The 19,620-nt window shown below is 42.3% G+C and overlaps 1 protein-coding gene across 2 annotated transcripts in view; it reads right to left on the bottom strand.

Annotated features, from left to right (window-relative positions):
• The window catches only part of DMXL1 (Dmx like 1), a 146,339-nt gene that overhangs the window by 35,153 nt on the left and 91,566 nt on the right, over positions 1 to 19,620 (bottom strand). Inside the window, exons 26-29 of one of the 2 annotated variants that reach the window (XM_045021744.1) lie at positions 15,439 to 15,515; positions 15,133 to 15,260; positions 13,974 to 14,222; positions 13,413 to 13,526 (exon numbers count right to left, since the gene is read on the bottom strand). In XM_045021744.1, the coding sequence (XP_044877679.1) occupies positions 13,413 to 13,526; positions 13,974 to 14,222; positions 15,133 to 15,260; positions 15,439 to 15,515 (568 nt within the window). The remainder of the gene's footprint in view (positions 1 to 13,412; positions 13,527 to 13,973; positions 14,223 to 15,132; positions 15,261 to 15,438; positions 15,516 to 19,620) is intronic. The other variant, XM_045021745.1, reaches the window with a different exon arrangement.

Here is a 19,620-nt window from a genome sequence, read left to right as displayed (position 1 = left end):
GTGTTAAAGGGGAAAACCACTAGTCTTCAAGCTTAAAAAATCTCTAGTTAATTGAATCCTTCAATAAATAAGTTACTATTTATTAGGTTAATATCTTTAACTTCATGGTCAGAGATCATCAAAATGTACACATAAAAGATGACAGTGTTACAGCTTTAAAATTCTTCTGATACAAGTGCTTAACCATGCAACTTTAATGTTGCATTGAACACTTATTTGGGGGGTGTTCACAGCTGCAGAACTAACAAGCACCAGTCAGCAAAGGCAATATTATTCATTGATGTCTTTAGCTAGCTACACACATGTAGGCTAAACAGACACTAGCTGACCAAATGCAGCTTATTTTTATAGGCTACTGGTTTTAGCCTCAATAGATGTTTGGAAGAGGGAGGGTCCTAACAGAGCAAACGATCTCTCAAAACTCACAATGGTGCTCCAAATAATTAAGTAGTTTAAAAATCACATCCAATAGGAAAGATTCTGGAGCTGAAGCAGGACAAATTTAATGCTCTAAATATAGCTACAGCAGGTCTGAAAATCACCGATTGCAGCTAAACAGGAGTTTTTCCAGAGATGAGGAGCTATGGCCTTACTCTGACAGGTCTGACCATACCTTCTGTGCAACAAAGGAAAGAGGAAACCATCAGAAGAATAAGAGAACCCAGATGAAAGAAAACGGTTCCTCATCTTCTTATAACTGTTTATTGAGATGTGTTGCACGTGCTCATTATACTAGATGTGTGTGCATGTCTCGTGTACAATGCCAAATGGTTTTCCATAATGGTACCCCAGCAGCAGCCACACCTGCTCTCTGGTATTACTTGTGCTTTGAACAGAGGGTATAATGGTGGAGCCACCTCACTCACCTTTCAGTTCCTTTGAACTGGACTCAGGAAATAGACTGATGCACTGGGGCAGGAGGGTGGGTTGTGTAATGGACATATGCAACATATTTCCAGGAAAAAAACAGTTATAAAAAGGTGAATAACCATTTTTTCTTTTTCAACTGGTTGCACGTATCCATTATGTTAGCTGACTTCTAAGCAGTTTGCAATGGCGGTGGGGAGCTAGGAGTCTCACCAGAAGAGGGACAGCAGAACTGCTTTCCCCATATTTGCATCTTCTCTCAATGTGGTAGTAATCGCATAATGTCTAGCAAAGGTGTGGACTGAAGACCACATTACCACTCTACAGATGTCCACAACAGGAGTATTTCCCATAAACGCCATAGAGGCTGAGCATGCTTCAGCTGAAAGTGAAAAGAGTTTTTCTGGTGTCACAATGCCCTGTAGCACATGACAATACAGCTAGTGACAGTTGTTCCGTTGCAGGATGTCTTTCATTCCACAAAGGAGACGGACAGCTGAGTAGGGACCCAAAAAGGTTTTGCTCATTCCAGATAAAGAACGAGTGCTCAGTGTATATCCAGAGTGCATGGCTTTGGAAAGAAGACTGGTAAATATATTTTGATTGGCTGAGGTGGAAATCAGATACTACTTTTGTTTAGGCTATGGCCTATGCTGTATCTTGTCCTTGTTAAAAAAAGCATATCGAGGATCTGTCATTAGAGCATGTAGCTTCCTTACTCTTGTTGCTGAAGTGATGTCAAACTAAGTGTAAGAAGTAGTCAAAAATATTTGACTTGTAGACTGTGTATGACTCCCCCAGACCCACGTTTCCACTTATTAAGTTAAGTAGCCCTTTTGGATGCGTTTTCTACTATTATGTAGGACGTTCTGGACTGCCTCGAAACAGAGTGCCCTCCTGGGTTTACTCACAGAGGAACCGGGCTGTGAGGTGTAGTGACTGAAGGTTCAGATGCAATACCTGCCTGTGACTCCGGGATGTAAGGTCTTTGACTAAAAACAGAGGTAAGATTTGATTGATGGACAATGTGAGCAGGTCTGAGAACCAAGACTACCTTGCCCAGCCTACAACCGTTATTCTGCCTCATTCTGGCTTCAGCTTGAAAATGACTTGGAAATCAGTAGCACTGGAGGGAAAGCAAAGAGCAAGTTCTTGTCCCAGGGAAGAGAAATTTATCTGATATGAACCCGGAGCTGTGATTTACTCTTGAACAGAGATGGGACATTTCCTGTTCTGACTGGTTGCAAGTAAGTACTCCTATTTGAAATACTGACTTTAGTACAGTCATATTGAGAGACCCTTCATAATCCCAGAGGAATGACCTGTTCAGGGAGTCTACTAATCCATTCTGAACCCATGGTAGATGTGATGCTCGGAGTCAGAGAATTTCTGTATGCAGAAGTTCCAAAGCCTGATTGCCTCCTGGCACAGACTGTTCAATTTGGCACCCCACCGATTGTTGAAGTGTAACACCACTATGGTGGTGCTGGTAAGTATTTGGATAGCCCTGCCCTGTACATATGAAGTAGAAAATGGTGGCAAACTCTGGCAATGCCCCAAACTCTGAAATGTTTATGTGCAGCCTGGCCTCCTGAGTGGACCACAAACCCTGAGCATGTTGGTCTCCCAGACACACTCCCCACCCAATGGCTAAAGCATCCGTTACCAAAGTCATACAGAGAAGAGACTGGGAGAACAAGGCACCCCTACAAACGTTGCCTTGGTTCATCCACCAATCCAGGGATGAATGGAATGCATTCTAGTGTGTGCAGGGGATACATTGATTTGAGCCTCTGTAATCCTCTGATATGTAGCCAGGCATGGTGAGGGAAGGGGTCATATACATGTACTTGCCATATGCTCCAGGCACCTGCAGCAATTCATCGCTGAGGTCAAGCATGGCCCTTGGAGAACACACAAGTGTCTTGTAAAGCTACAAGACTTGGTATTGGCAGAAGAGTCTTCTCTAGAATCGAACCCAGGACTGCCCCAATAAATTTTATTCTCTTCAGGGGTTTGATAGATTTCTCTTTGTTCACTTCCAAGGCTAAGAGCATGAAAATAAATAGAATGTTTGATTAATACTTTTCTCTACCTGTTGACAGGAGCGATCCCAAACCAGCCAATCGTCCCAGTACAAACATCTGTGGTGGTGGCAGGCTGCTACCACTGCCATGCATCTGGTAAAAACCCTTTTTGTGTGGAAGACAGGCTGAAGGGTATGAACTGAAAGTGGTCTCCTCCTCCCACGGACCTTCGAAATTTCCTGTGGTCGGGTGGACTGCCACATGGAAATATGCAGCCATTGAGTTGAGGGTCTTCTGGCTCTAGCAAAGAGATAATAGTTGCAACAGGGTCTTCTGGGTCTAGCAAAGAGATAATAGTTGCAAAGGAAACCATATAGTACTATAGCTTCTCTATGTACTTGTTTAAATTCCGAAGATCCAAAATGGGCCTCAGACTACCTTCTTGCTCTGGGTATTAGGAGGCAACGGAAGCAGAATCCCGTACCAGTACTGAGCAGGCGCTTCTTCTATGGCTCCCAAGGAATGTAGATTCTGCACTTCCCACCCTATTACAGACTTGGGAGATGGTTCCCTGATAAGTGAAGACAGGAACTATAGAGTACATCCTGATTCCCCCGTGCTTAGCAGCCACTTTTCTGAGGTGATGTATTGCCACACATGGAAATAAGATAACTTGTTTCCAAAAAGGGGAAGATTTTCACTAAGATCGGGTATACTGACCAGAGGAGGAGTCAGGGGCGGCTCTACAAATTTGGCCGCCCCAAGCAGTCATGCCCGGGAGGCGCCCCCGAGCCGCGGGAGCAGCGGACCTCCCGCGGGCATGACTGCGGAGGGTCCGCTCGTCGCTCGGCTGGACCTCCCGCAGCTGCGGGCAGTTCGCTGGTCCGGCGGCTCCGGTTGAGCTGCCGCAGGCATGCCTGCGGGAGGTCCAGCCGAGCCGCGGGACCAGCGAACCGCCCGCAGTCATGCCTGCGGGAGGTCCACTGGAGCCGCCGGCTGAGCGTCCCCTCCGCAGTCATGCCTGCGGCAGGTCCGCTGCTCCCGGGGCTCCGGTGGACCTCCCGCAGGCATGACTGCGGCAGGTCCGCCGGCCCAGCCTGCCGCCCTCCCGGGAAAGGGCCGCCCCAGGCGGGTGCTTGTCCCGCTGGGCTCTGGAGCCGGCCCTGGAAGGAGTCCAATGGACTGCTTTGAGGTGTGGGGCTTCTTAGCAGAAGCACTCCAGGCAGATAGCTGGGGCCTTCTCCTTTGCTGTTTGTGCTTTTGGCTGTACCCATCAGTCTCTCTACTGCCATGGTACAAACACAAGTTGAAACTTGATTATCTTGGGGGCCAGCATATACAGACCTAGGAATTTCAACACTGCCCTAGAGTCTTAATATATTAGTGCTCTTCTTCAAGGAGATGACGGGATTTGCCATAAAGCTTTACTAAGTTGCATGACTGCCTCATTTATAGGGAGAGCAACTTTCCCTGTTGTAGCAGGGTGTAAAATGTCTGAATTTGTGGGAATTCTCCTCCTCAAACTCTGAGTTCCCAGAGACAGAGCCCCCTCCTTTTCAGAAGCTCCTGATAGGACTAAAAATCATCAATTAATGGAGAAGATGCTGCTGGTGCCAGGGTCTCATCCAGTGATGAGGATGAGGTGTTCAGAGGAAGCAGGTTTGAACCTTCTTGAAGCTGGTCTTGAACTGCCAGTGTAGAAGGTCTTTCCAAAGCAAGGAATCGGTGGTCCCAATCCTCAGTACCCCAGGAGCTCTGTAGGAACAGTGAGTCGCCTGTCAGTACTGCGTGAAGAAACTTTCCCCCTCGGCAATATGTTTCCATGATGTAGTGGTTGCCTGGTAACAACTCTTTGGTATTTCCCCTCTCAAGGACTAATGGAGATGAGGACCTAGACACTGTAGATATCCCACCACGATAACCAGTAGGGTCAATGATGGGGCTGGTATGGTATCGGAGACCAACTGTGCCTAGACCAGGTAGTCAATTCCTTCGATCCACTTACCAGGATGACTTCTATGACAGCAGGAACAATGCCTCGGGATGCAATCAATTTCTGAAGTGGGGTTTCCACTTCAGATTCTGAGGAAGAGTATAAATACTCTTAAGGCCAGGGGGAAGCAGTACCAGATGTCCTTGCAGGAGATCAAGAATGTGATCTATGACAGGCCTGTGGCATGGGACTGCAACATCAGGGGCTTCTGAGCTATTGTTACTGTGCATTGAGAGAGAACTGTTACCATTGCTGTCTGAGCCAAGATCTAGATTGCCTGGAATGTTATCAGACCTGAAATCCCAGCTGCCAAACCAGATCCCAACATGGAAACCACCACAGACATCACATGCAATAGGCTTGGACAGGTACTGTCAGTCTGAGTAATTGGCAAGGGTGGTACTGAGAGCCTTAGCAGATCTTTTACAGCTACATATGCCTCCAGAGAGGTCAGTACTGAAATAGGCCTTTGCGCCGCATAAGTGGACAGCTCCAGCGTCGGCACCAAGAAAGTAGTTGGCCTCAACAGTCCCGGAATGGAAAGCCGAGTCAAAGGTTCTGGCTTGACCAAGTCACTAGGATGGAGCCCCGTGGAGTGGCAGGTCTAAGGGTGCGCTCTGTCTTCAGTACCAGAGTGGCTAGCCTCTGCAGCTGAGGAGTCCCACACAGAGGACTATGACAATATGGAAGTCATCCTCCTCTTTGGCTTTGGAGGCAGAGAGCTCTCTAAGCACCTGTACCTCTGAGGAATGTCCTGGCAAGGTTATCACCTCGTCTCTTTACCCAGTTAAGGCCAAGGGAGCACTCCCTATAGTCAACTGAAGCAGTAGCAATGCCAGGTGAGTAGTGGCCTCTATGAGGATGGACCTGAGGTATTTTTCTTTCTGCTTTCTAGTTCTAGTTTTGAAGCTCTGGCAAGTTGTTCACTCGTCTCTTATGTGACATTTTCACAACCATTTAAAATAGAGAGCGAGGGATGCTCATGGGCATGAACTTTTGACACCTGGAGCAGGACTTCATGCCAGGGGCCCTGGCACAGGCTCCCCCAGTACCAGGCAGAGCCCAATGTCCACTAACAATCAGATTAAACTATATAGAAGAAAAGACAACAAGACAGAAAGGAGGCCCAAAGGACCCAAAATGAGTATCACAATCTAACAGCTATAAATGGCAAGTTCTCAGAGGAAATGAGCCAACAAGTAGTTCTGGCCACCGACAGTAAGAAGAAACTGAAGAATGGGCAGGGCCCTCATCCTTTGTACAGCTGGCTAGAGGTACAAGGGACATGAGGGCGCAGGTATAACTGTATGGGAACTACTAGGGAAAACTCTGGCACCAGTGCATGAGACACACATACACCTAGTACAAAGGACATATGCAATCACTTGAAGAAAAAATGTTAAATGAGCTCTGTTCATAATTATAAAGGACAAGGAATTTTCTACTATGCATTTTAATTTAATTTTATTCTACATTTTCAAATGTTCGTAACACTGGTTAATGAAAACTAGATGTTTTCCAAGCCAATCAAAAGGCACTAAGCCCTCCAAGGAGTACTATCTGTCTTAAGTTTCAAGCTTAAGCTACTTTCTGCTACAGTCCTGTCTTAACAGTGGTTTAGTTTTGTTTTTTTTAAAAAGGAGAAAAATTTTTAACTCTTACAAAATTCAAAGTGGCTGAAGGGATTTTTTTTACTCCCACTTCCAAAAAAGGAAATTTAACTTCAGGCAAAAAACAAAGCATGGAAAGTTCCCACTGAAAACCATCAGAATCTAATGATCATGTGAAAACAGGAAGGGGTTGTTTCTATTGTGAAAAGCTTTACAAACTAAACTGTAATGTATGCTTAAGCCAGCATCTACTACAAGCAGACGACTAGACTTCATGTTGAACCTAAGATAGCTACTTTTGAACTGTGCATATTCTGTCACCACATTGCTACAATAGAATAGTGTGGCTAAGTAGAAACATATTTCCTCTTACAGATGCTATTTAGAATTCACTTACCTGCATTAAGGATGCAAATATATATGCTGTAATACGTTTCCTATTTTGTTGTTTAAAGATTATCAGCCAACTCAAAGAGCATGCACGTGCATCATTAAATATGTAATTTTAGCTTCAGCACAAAAAATGAAACTTACTCCAATGTTTAAATGATGCAGAAAAAGAAAACTTTTATGATACAGAAATAAATATCAATTTGTAAGTTTTTTTTTAAAGTATTTCAAAAAGCAATTGCTGTATTATCAGTTGCTATTTCTGATAATCTGTGGTGGTATTTTCCTCAGTCATTCTCTAGCACTTTGCCAGCTAACCCTTGGTCACTCATTTGATACTTTAGAAAGTTGAATTTAGAATGATTTTGAACTAAATATAGGTGACTTGAGACATACACCATGTGTGACCTATTTTTGTACATTCTCAAACATTCATAATTTATTTTTTTTTAAAAATCCTTATGTGGTAGGCTATGAAAGCTTGTCTCTCTCACCAATAGAAGTTGGTCCAATAAAAGATAATACATCATCCATCTTCTCTCTCGATTACATATCATTTAGGATCTTAAATAATTAGCTACTTTTAATAGTGAACTCAAATTTAGTGTGTATAGATAGCTACAGGACAAAGTATGTCAATTTAAAAGAAATTTGCGATTGTGGTTTTGAACTTCATTTTATTATACTCAGAATGTGAGAAAATGCATCTTCATTCCCAATAAATTAAATTGACAACACTGAGACAAGTTAGCAAATGGCACTCTTAAGGAGGTAAAAAAAAATTACAATATTTTTTAAAAGCAAATTTAAAATAGGAAGCAGATATAAAAAAACAAAAACAAAAAACAGTCTGTGAATCCAGATGTCCTACTTTAGATTACAGTACAGAAGTTACACTGAAATGTAACAATGGAGTACCATGAATTGGTACAGGGACGGTTTCCAGTTTGGCAACATGCTGCCCAGTGTAAAAAAATCAATGGTGACTCAGAATACTTGTCTGGCTGAACACCAACCATCGAAAATTACAACTATTTCTGGAAAAAAGAAGGATTTTGCTCTTAACTTGTAAATTTACCTCTCCAACAGCTGATTTGGACCTTTGTTCCTCTTTTTTCTGACTCAAGAAGTCCCATTCCCTATCTGTCACTAAGCAACTCCCTGTAGTACTTCCCTTTCTTGCTAGAGTCTGCTTTTTAGCCAAAGACTCCATTCCCTCAAAACAATCAAGACGACTATAAAATTGAACAGCACCTGGCTGGGACCCTTAGACTGATTATCTTTTTTGTAAAAAGTGAATTTACAAATTAAAACCAAAATTCTCCTTTCCTCAGCAGCTCCCACGGAGTCCCTCTCCACCCCACCCCCATCGGGAATCTGGGCTATGCCTGGCAACACCCAGCACAAACGAGAGTGGGAATAATTTACATGGGAATTTAGAGGACATTGTCTGGTATGTGGTGTCATCGGTCCCATAATAAATAGAAAAAATGTTCATTGATTACCAGTTTGCTATCCAGAAGACAACCCATCTGCCCAAGACACAGAGACTTACAGAATAAGGTATGACTTTCAGAAGGCAGCCTCTTGTCCCCACCACTCACAGTCCTTCTGCAAAGTATATTTACATGAAGGAAGTACATAGCCACTTGAGTATGACAGAAGATATCTTTCCCCACCCTCTCCCCAAACTCTTGGTTTCTGTGCACGTAGGACATAATGGCCACAATGTCCAAGAAGTGCTTGAGGGACTTAGAAGAGGAAACATGAGGAAAAATGAATAGACTGATCCTTATGAAATCTCAAGTTCACCTCAAGGAGGAAGCTGGGAACCATACACATACATAATGTTCATCTTATTATGAGGATCAGTTTTACTAACACTGTGTAGACAATCAACGTGGGTTTGCTATCATGGTCAAACCTTGAGCAGTCTATCTCAAACCCAGCCTCGTGGTATTACAGGTCATTTATGCAGTACTCGCCAAGTTCTGGTAACTGACTTCAGTTACTGCCAGACACTCCTCCCCATTTAGTTCCTACTCTTCTCTATTCTTCCACTCTCCTCCCACCCAACTCCACCAATATGGTTGGTCTCAACAAAATTAAAGTTGCTAAAAATCCCAGTATTTAAAGTGGTCTGGGAGCTTTAGATACTAGGATCTTAAACACTTTAGACTTGGGGATGGGGGTGAACCACAGGGCTCAATTAAAATAATTTATGAGAAATTTGGATAGTGTTTCATGATGGTGGTTTTGGTACTGCTGGTGCACATGGGCACTTGCTTCATACACATGCATTATGTCTGAAAGGATGGCAAATCTGGCACTACAGTGTGGACTCCTCAGAGTTGCAACAGCTTGGTGAGGGACCCGGTTCTCTGAAGTCTTGTGGTTGTGGAGGCAAAGAGTCACAACAAAGGATGACGACTTTTTTCATTTTCCTCATAGATGGGCAAAGGAGGTACTCACATTCCTTTCCAACCCCTTAACTTTCCAAACAGTTTCTTGAAAAGTTTTCTGAGAACAATGTTTTGTGGTTCTGTGATAAACTAATGGAATCATTTTAATGTTCAAAATGTTTTCTGGTTTTGAAGTTTGTTAGTTCATTTTCTAGCACATCACAACATTTGAGAACTGATGGCAAAAATAAACCCTGATGAATAATAGTGAAGTGGCTCCATTTAATCTACAAGTCAAGATGGACAGGTATCTGGGATCACAGAACTGTTTTAAAAATGTTCAATAAAAGAAAGAATTATGAACCAAGCGTATTTCAAGCTACTCAGGATTTCACTAGCACTCAATGTTCAATCCAAATTGTATCATGCTGACAGCAAACAACAAAATTTTCATTATCATTCCTTAGTTTGTGGAGACAAATTAATCGCAACAAGCAATTTTACTTGTTATCTGAAGTCCAAAATGAATATTTGAATTATTGTTAAATATCATTCTGACAAAAGGCTTGATTTTTGAGAAAATTCTTTGTTTTTCAGTTACAGTAGTACTCTATAGCAACTGAGCACATGAAATGAAGTATGGATTTCTAACTGTTATAAAACAAAAGCAAGTATCAAAATTATTCTGCAGAACTTTTATTATGGAGAAATTATTATTTCTCTATGTAAGTTGCATATAATTCAATCAGAAATTATTCAGGAAACTAGACTGAAGCTCTCCAAATGGTCCTGGAAACATATCATATTTTTTCACCTACCCTTTTATAATGAAGGATAACTGAAAGACTAATGCTTTATATACACAAAACAACAATTCCCAGGGGAGGGAAACATGCCAAGATATGTAAACTTAAATTAAATGCGTCTCAAAAAATAATATTTGAAAAATATGTTCTATCTTTACTTAATGGAATTAAGGAGTCTATTTCCTTTGTGAGACGTGATACTCAAAACACCTAAAGTAGTGTGAGGATGCTGCTTTATGTGCTTGGAGTGTAAACTATTTCAAGGCAATCTGAATTTTGAACTATTATTCTTGGAAAATGAACAAAAACTTTAAAATTTGTTTTAAAATGTAACTGATATTTAAAACTACACATTTATTTCTGTCACTAGCTCTGAGATCTTAAAGAACACTTGAAAAAACTTTTCCCACATCAGCTTAAGTATATTCCATAAAAATACATGTTTTGGACATGGAAAATATTGAACTCAAGTTATGGGGAGCTCAGTATCCACATTCAGACAAATGCTCAAAGTCAGACAAACTTTTGAACAAATATCAAAGGAAAAATGCATACTCCACATTTCTCAGAGGATCAGAAGTCTTCTTGGAAGTCTGATTTCTTTATGAACTCTGGACGACACAGAGGAACCAAGATGAAGCTTAAAGTTTAGATGAACCCTAAACTGGAGTATTAGTAACAGGATGAAATTCAATAGTGAGAAGTGTAAGGTTATGCATTTAGGGATGACTAACAAGAATTTTAGTTATAAGCTAGGGACGCACCAGTTGGAAGTAACGGAGGAGGAGAAGGACCTGGGAGTCCTGGTTGATCGTAGGATGACTATGAGTAGGCAATGTGATGTGGCCGTTAAAAAAGCTAATGCGGTCTTGGGTTGCATTAGGCGGGGTATTTCTAGTAGGGATAAGGAAGTGCTAGTCCCGTTATATAAGGCGTTGGTGAGACCTCATTTGGAGTATTGTGTGCAGTTTTGGTCTCCCATGTTTAAGAAGGATGAGTTAAAACTGGAACGGGTACAAAGAAGGGCCACTAGAATGATCCGAGGAATGGAAGGCCTGTCGTATGACAGGAGACTTGAGGAGCTCGGTTTGTTTTCCTTAACCAAAAGAAGGATAAGGGGAGATATGATTGCACTCTTTAAATATATCAGAGGGATAAATACCAGGGAAGGAGAGGAATTATTTCAGCTCAGTGCTAATGTAGACACGAGGACAAACGGATATAAATTGTCAGTCAGGAAATTTAGGCTTGAAATTAGACGAAGGTTTCTAACCATCAGGGGAGTGCAATACTGGAACAGCCTACCGAGGGAAACAGTAGGGGCGAAGGACCTCCATGACTTTAAGATCAAGCTAGATAAGTTTATGGAGGAGATGGTATAATAGGATAATGGGCTTAGTCAATAGGTCAATTAAGTGCCAAACTGGTACTTAATTGGGTCAAAATGGGTCAATGATATGATATTCTTAACCTCTTTCAGAGGGTATGGCTGGAGAGTCTTGCCCGCATGCTCGGGGTTCAGCTGACCGCCATATTTGGGGTCGGGAAGGAATTTTCCTCCAGGGCAGATTGGCAGTGTCCCTGGAGGTTTTTCGCCTTCCTCCGAAGCATGGGGCAGGGGTCGCTTGCTAAAAGAGTGGGTAGATCGGCTAATGTGGCCTGCATCTTGCAGGAGGTCAGACTAGATGATCATAATGGTCCCTTCTGATCTTGAATTCTATGATTCTATGATTCTATGAAAGTTTGATTATGAGTGATGCTCATGTGGACACCATCTAACCTTAAAGAATGAGTTCTCCCATTACTGCAACTCTCCCCATGAGATAAGCAACTATCTTTTGACATCCTTAATTTGTGGGAAGGAAAATGCTGACAGGGTTCTCAAAAAGAACACTTTCAGAAAAATAACCCAAGTGTTTATCAGGTATTTCATTTGTTGAACTAGTATGCCATTACGAAGTGTTTATATGCATACCTAAAAAGTTTTTTTTTTTAAATACTAGAAACAGTCTTTAATTTCAATCTGTGAGTGAAAGCTTAACATAAAATGTAAAAAGGGAAGTGATGAGAAAAAAAGATAGGCATAATTACTGGACAATATACTTGAAAGTTACCGAACAATCCAGAAGCAAAGCTGAATGGGAGTCAGTGCTGACTGGATAAAGTGGTCTGACTAACATGTCACTGGATGCTGGAGAGGTCAGATGATGGAGATAGCTAGTATTCACCACTCAGACATTGCTTCCCCCTAAATCTCCCTTTTGGCTCCCCCCCCCATTTTAGCAGTACTTTGTGCTTGATTTCTTTGTTTTCTTCTTCCCCTACACACAACTGTTATTTAATCATGTTGTATTTCAGTCATCTGCAAAGGATTTTTAGAAATTGGACTTGTGCCTTTTTTTTGTATTATCACTATGTACAAGAAATGCCTTTTTTCAGAACAGTTTCTGAATTTTTTGCTTTTGCAACTTGAGAGTCAGGAGTATCTACTTTGTTGCAAGACTTTTTCAGGATTTCAGAGTAACTGACCTCTCAGATCTTAGTCAAAGTGACAGTATGTTAGGCTCAACGTGCTTTCTCCAAAATGTCAGTCAGTCACTGGAGTTAAAGACAATCAAAATGCCTTTCCCTCCAAGTGCTACACTTTTAACCTCGTAACTTCTGCAATATAACTTTTCCAAATCACTAGACAAGAGCCTTTGCAGTAGTAAGTCACTAAAATATGTATATTTACATTTAGATAAATCTCTCTCTATAAGGCATTTACATGAATATCATGTTTACAATTATCCTAAGCTCTGTATCAATAAACTAACAATTTTTAAAAAAGAAATCAATCGATCTCAGGACAATTTAGAATTCTTTTATTTACAATGTTCATTATTTGTTTGCTAGTCTAAAGGATTCTCTATAGTTATTAAAATATTTTAAGTATACCAAAAAGTGAGAAAATATCACATTTGGTGTCTTGGATGAACACTTAGAAATCCACACTCATCATAACCCATATATCCATTTGATGCAAAACAAGCAGCCTCCATAAACAAAGATTTGAAACACTTCTGATGATGCCAAACCATGGTCTGAGCAATTTGTTATTTTTGTATTTAAAACTGGTTTAAGTTAAAGCATAGCAAAAATGCTACAAATGTGTCAATTTTTTTGAAGTGTAATCCAATTGCGGATTAAACCAAAAAAATGTATCAGTTTTAAATTCAAGCTCATGGCTTGCTATCAGAAATTTTTCTTTACCGATTTTATATTTCTATATATGCAAACTGGTTTTAGAGACCTAAATACTAAAGGTAATATCTTGCCTGCATGTTTGGTAGGACTATGAGTACTGATGGCAGTAAGGGATTTGGAAAACCCCACGCATTCCATAGAGAACACTACTACCTGGTGTGGGCTAGGCATAGAGAAGTGCCTACCTGCCAAAGAGAGAAAACATACACTGTACTTGCAGTAAAGGAACACAGATATGGCTATTGTGTCAGGAGAGAGTCAAAAGTTGAGCTCTGCAAGAACCATTTTTAATATTCTATATTCTACACTCTGGCATAACTGAAAAAGCAGTATAGAAGATTAACTCTAAATCTGTTTTTATAGGATTAAAAATTCACAGAAGTGCATTTCATTACCATTCACTTCCCTCTCGTATTCTATTCTACAAAACAACTGCTCCACTAAGTGTTAGAGCAATTTACTGTATTGTCTTTTGAATACATTGCTTTGCATATGAACTAGAGTAAGGTACACAATGAATTTCTACTCAACACAAGCTATTTTGTGTGGTAATCAAGAAGTTTTTTCCAGAAATATTTAAAAAAAACAAACCTAAAAGAGGTAGATAAAAAGAAAAAAAAGTGTAAGCTAACCAGCTTTTGTTGTCTGTTGCATCTCTCCTCTGCTAGGAATATGAGCTCCTCCACCGAAGACAGCAGACCACATTTTGTCGTTAAAAGGATGGGCCATAATTCTATACAATTCACTGCTGGAATGAGTTGCTAGACCATGAATGAAGAGACTAAGATAGACTGCTGTTAGAATTTCACAAAGTAAAACGGTGAGTCCTGGCTGGGCTTCCTCACCAGCGGAATTCAAAAGACGTATCAGAGCTGTTATTCCTAAAATATAAAAATAGAGGTAAATACTATCTGGTTTATAATCAAAGATGCATGATATAATCAAATGTATGAATCCTTTATTTGGAGGACAAAACGTAGACATTAAAGAATAATGAAAGTTACCTATATTAAAAGACTCCAGAAGGAAATAAAATTTACTTAGCTTTTGCATTTTAGTACCCTTGTACAGGTTTGTGTACATGTCATTAATCAGTAGTCCAATAATCTACTCAAACATAAGCAAAAAGCTACGTTAAAAGAACTTTATAACTTTCGAGTCAAGCATTCAAAAGTTATGAAATGACAAAATTCAGGTTGCCCGTGCAACCTTTATTCAGCCCTCTTGTACAGTATGTTAAAATCTTTAGTTACATAATTGCATGCTTCCTCCCTCCCTCCCCCCCAAAAAGACCCTTCCCTACCTCATTCAGTGAAGGGTTAGCTATGGAATATTTGTAGGAAATTTCTAAATTATAACTATCTCCCCCCCCTCCAAAAAAATCAGCATGAGAAGGACATCCAGCACGGCAAGTTTCAGCCTGAATGGTTGAAGTTTGGCTAAGTTATAAGCAACTGAAAACAGGGTCTTATAATAGGAACTGTTGAGCAGTCTCATCTTCAAGTGAGGCTATCAGCTTCACCTATAATGTAAATATATATCCCTATAGACATGCACAATTTTTAGTGCAAGAAATCAATATATAATTCCGTTTATATCTTAATTTCAATGTTGAAGAATGTTTAATCTGTTAAAAAACAAGTGATTAGTATGCAGTATGTTATCTGATATGCAAATTTTTTTTTAAAAACAATTTCCTAGTATTTGTTTAAAAGCTCAAACTGTAGTTAAATATCTGCAAGTAAAAGAGGATGAAAGTGGGGGTGGGGGGAGAAATTCACTACTAGGTACCTGGCCATTGAGCTGGAGATGTATTGGGAGTTACAGTTTCATCTAAGCTTGTTGTTCTTAGAGTATGTCGCTGGGTAAGCAGCAGTGTCTGATATACTGTTCCAGTGAACTGGTTTGCTTGTAATGAACTGTGGAAAAGAAACAGCAAGCTATGTTTACATAAACACTGCAATTTGTTTACATTGGGCTAATGCACAATACCCCCAATATGACAGATCTACACAGACAGTTTTTAGGTGCACTGTCTATATATTAAATTGTTAGTATATTGAGATAGTGCCCTGGCTATGTTCCATAGTTCTTTACCTGTAGCTGTGGCCACCACAAAGGCACTGGTAGATGCAGGCAGAAAGTGATGCTGCTAAAGTATGCATTACATGTATCTGGAAGACAAAGTATTTACAGTACAGATTACACTACAAATTGAACATTTGTATATATTACTGTAGAACTCTCAAAAACAACAAGGACTCTGAACCCATGCATCTGAAAAAGTGGGTTTTTTACCCAAGAAAGCTTATGCCCAAATAAATCTGTTAGTCTTTAAGGTGCCACTGGACTCGTTTTTGTGGATACAGACTAACATGGCTACTCCCTGATATGTAAAACTCTCATTCATTAAAATACTTCAGCAGGACAAAGCCACCAAGAATGTGACAAAAATTGTATGCCTAGTCCCAAATGGAAGTCTCTGATACTGCGTTTATGTCACCTTCTATGCCAAGAAAGTGACCAATAATTAAGTTATATCTGGCAGCAACTATTAATATAATACATTTAAACAGAAACAGGTGATATATTTCTAACAGTTCAGAAAGCAATTTAGCTATGCCATTACAACTGAATTTTGCTAATTCACAATACTGACTAGGGGGATCCACAGTGAATTAGAGAGAAAGTCCAATCCTGAAAACACAAGATTTGAAAGCAACGAGGCTACACAGATGAGCAAGTTTCAGAGTAGCAGCCGTGTTAGTCTGTATCCGCAAAAAGAATAAGAGTACTTGCGGCACCTTAGAGACTAACAAATTTATTTGAGCATAAGCTTTCGTGGGCTACAGCCCACTTCATCAGGTGCATGACATGAAGTGGGCCCTGGAGCGGAAGTACCCCCCACCACTGAAGACCCGGAGTGGAAGAAGCTCCGGGGACCCAGGCCCCGTGAGAGTTTTCCGGGGCCTCCGGAGTGAGTTAAGGACCCCGCTCCAGGGGCCCCGAAAACCTCTCCTGGGGGCCCCTGTGGGGCCCGGGGCAAATTGCCCCACTTGCCCCCCCTCTGGGCGGCCCTGGTTCTAAATTAAAAAAGCAAGAACACTGCATTGCCAAATGCATTATTAGCCAAGAGTAGTTTCAGTTTCTAATATTTATGGTACTTCACAATGTAGATTCTACAAAAATCATGTATGTAAACACAGAACCAAGTTTTAAGAAGAACCAGCTTGGAAAGCATTTTACAATTAAGCATATTGCACAATCAGCTAGAAAGAATTACAATCAAGCTTGTTAGTATGCTGCCTCTTGACAGTTGCCTCAGGCTGAAGCTCTTGAATAAAGAGCTGTAGTGACATTTAGGTTTTTTGGACTGATCTTTGCTGCAGTTCTAAGCCACATACACACAGTTTATTATGAATTGCATTGAACAGGCTCATTTGTTGTCCTAGTACACACACATTTTATATTCTGTCTCAAAGTAAATTAATTATAGCGATAGGAGAAGAAAAAAAGGGTTTCCTTTTAATGTATTGTTTCATAAAACCATCAATTAATTAAGTTACACAAATACTATCCTTCATATAAACTTCTTGTACATTATCCCATAGGATAAGAATTTTAAGATATGAGGCTGGGATTTTCCAAAGGTGCCCAGGAGGTTTAAGTGCCTAGTTCCCATTTAAAGTAAATGGGAGTTGGTGCTTAACACTCATAAGCTTCTTAGATAATCACTGCCCAATACCCTGGAAAGTATTAAGTTTAGTTCTTACTCAAAAGCAACTAAGGAGGGAATCTTGCAAAGAAAAAGAAAATGTTTTCTGGGAAATATTTTATCGCTGCATAAAGATATACTGCTTCATGTCATAGATGTTCTTTGAGGTGTGTTGCTCATGTCCAGTCCATTCTAGGTGTGCGCGCCCACATGCACAGTCGGAGATTTTTGCCTTAGCGGTCTTGGTATGGTCGGCTGTGGCACCCCCTTGAGGGCCGCGCCTATGCACTGATATATAAGCACTGCCAGCCCTATGCCCCCTCAGTTCCTTCTTACTGGCAACTCCGACAGAGGGGTTGGAGGGGGGGGTAATGAAGTGGACATAAGCAACACACCTCGAAAAACAACACAGTTAAAGAAAAAAAAACAGTTTCCTACCTTTTGTGAGTGCTTGGCTCATGTCGATTCCATTCTAGGTGACTCACAAGCAGTTTCAATGGAGGTGCGCTTGGAGTTCACCGTCTAGTGGCTTGCAGTATTGCTCTACCGAAGCCAGCATCGTCCAGGGCCTGCTGGGTAATTGCATAATGGCACGTGAATGTGTGGCCAGACTATCAGGTGGCCGCCCTACAGATGTCCTGGATACGCACTTGGGCTAGGAAAGCTGCGAAAGATGCTTCCGCCCTGGTTGAGTGGGCGGTCACAAATCGCCTGAGGTGGCACCTGTGCCCGATTGTAGCAGCAGCGAATGCAGGCAGTACAAGATTATCTGCATCGAGGCCTACTCGGGCCAAATGCCTTTATCCGAGATCCAACAAGTGAACCACTTCCATTTGGCCAGGTAGGTTGCTCTAGTGGAGGGCTTTCTGCTGCCAAACAGGACCCTCTGGCCCTCTGGACACTGGCCAAGCATTCCTGTACCTCTGCATTTAATCATGCAGCAGCCAAGCTGCCAGGTGCAGCAGCGCCAGTTCGGATGCAGAAGATTGCCATGGTTTTGTGACATCAGGACCAGACTGAGCGGTAGCTGTAACGGAGCAGCCACCGAGAGGTCCAGCAGCGTGCTGAACTAGTGCTGGCATGGCCAAGCCGGTACTATGAGGATCACCTTCGCCCTGTCCTGCTTGATCTTCATGAGGGCTCTGTGAATTAACAGCAGTGGAGGGAAGGTGTACAACAGAGCAGAGTGTAACTTGAGGATATTACTTCGAGCACCCAACAGTCTGAGGTCAGCCAAGACCAGGCTGACCGGAAGGGGCGAAGATGGTTGAGGAAAGAGTGGAAGGGTGGATCCTATGAGGTGACTGGGATGTCGTCCTCAAGTGCACCCTCAAAATGACGGCTTCTGGCCTCCTTGGTGTCTGGAAGGGCCAGGGTGAGCAGATTAACGGGAAGACCCCTTGTCTCTATTCTTTTTCCATTAGGTGCCCAGCCGGGGAGTCCCCCAGGACCTAGAATGTGGAGGTGGAGGAAGCAGAGGGCGGAATGGCTTCCTGGCCTGCTAAGGAATATGGAGGCCCAAGGAGCGGAGAGTGGCATGGGAATCTTTAATGCCACCGAGTCTCGAGTCCGTGAGCTTGGAGAAGAACCCCGTCCCCTAAAATGGGAGATCCTGTATAGTGGCCTGCATCTCCTGGGATAACCCAGAGGACTGCAACCAGGAGCTGTGCCTCAAGGCCACCGCAGAGGCGACCACCCTGGCTGTTGAGTCAGTTGCGTCCCAGGCCATCTGAAGGGCCCTCCTTGCCACCGCTGTGCCTTCGTCCACCAAAGCGGTGAACTCCTGGGCTCAGTCCTGTGGGAGGGCCTCCTTGAATTTGCCAAGGAAGTTCCACAGGTTAAAATTGTACCAGCCTAACAGAGCCTCGTGGTTAGATACCCAAAATTGCAGGCTGGCTGTTGAATAAATCTTTCTGCCAAATAAGTCCAGTCTCTTGGCGTCTTTGTTTTTCGGCATGCCACTGATTGGCCATGCCTCTCCCTTTCATTAACAGCAGACATGACCAGTGACGCCACTGGAGGGTGTGCATACAAATATTTGAACCCTTTTGCAGGGACGTAGTACTTCTTTTCCGCCTTCTTAGAAGTAGGTGGTATTGAAGAGGGGGTATGCCACAGCAATTTAGCAATCTTAAAGACTCCTGGGTGGACGAGCAGCATGACCCGGGCCGGGGTGGAGGAGGATATACATTAAAGAGGTCACTAGATTCCTCCACATCCTCCTCAACTTGTAAGTTCAAGTTGGTAGCCACCCTCTTAAGGAGGGCCTGGCGCTCCCAGAATTTGTTGGGGGGGGGGAAAAAGGGGGGCCGCCCATTTGGGAAGGACTCACCACCGCTTTGTCTGGAGATGACGACAACAAGTGCACTGCCGGAGGAGGGGCGGGTTCTCCTTCCTTCTCCAGGGACTGCTTCTTAGGAGCTGGAGTCCAATGCACTCCACCATGTCGGATTTGGTACTGTATTCCGACCTTGGTGCTGACAGTGCCAGGGACAGTTTGTCCAAGGCTGCCAGGGAAGACTGATGGGAATACAGGACCGGCATTACAGGAACCCCCCCACAGG

The sequence above is a fragment of the Mauremys mutica genome, chromosome 6 (assembly GCF_020497125.1).
Source record: "Mauremys mutica isolate MM-2020 ecotype Southern chromosome 6, ASM2049712v1, whole genome shotgun sequence".
NCBI classification, from domain to species: domain Eukaryota; kingdom Metazoa; phylum Chordata; order Testudines; family Geoemydidae; genus Mauremys; species Mauremys mutica.
The sequence above is the reverse complement of the archived record's forward strand: the minus strand, read 5'-3'. Positions and strand labels throughout refer to the sequence as shown.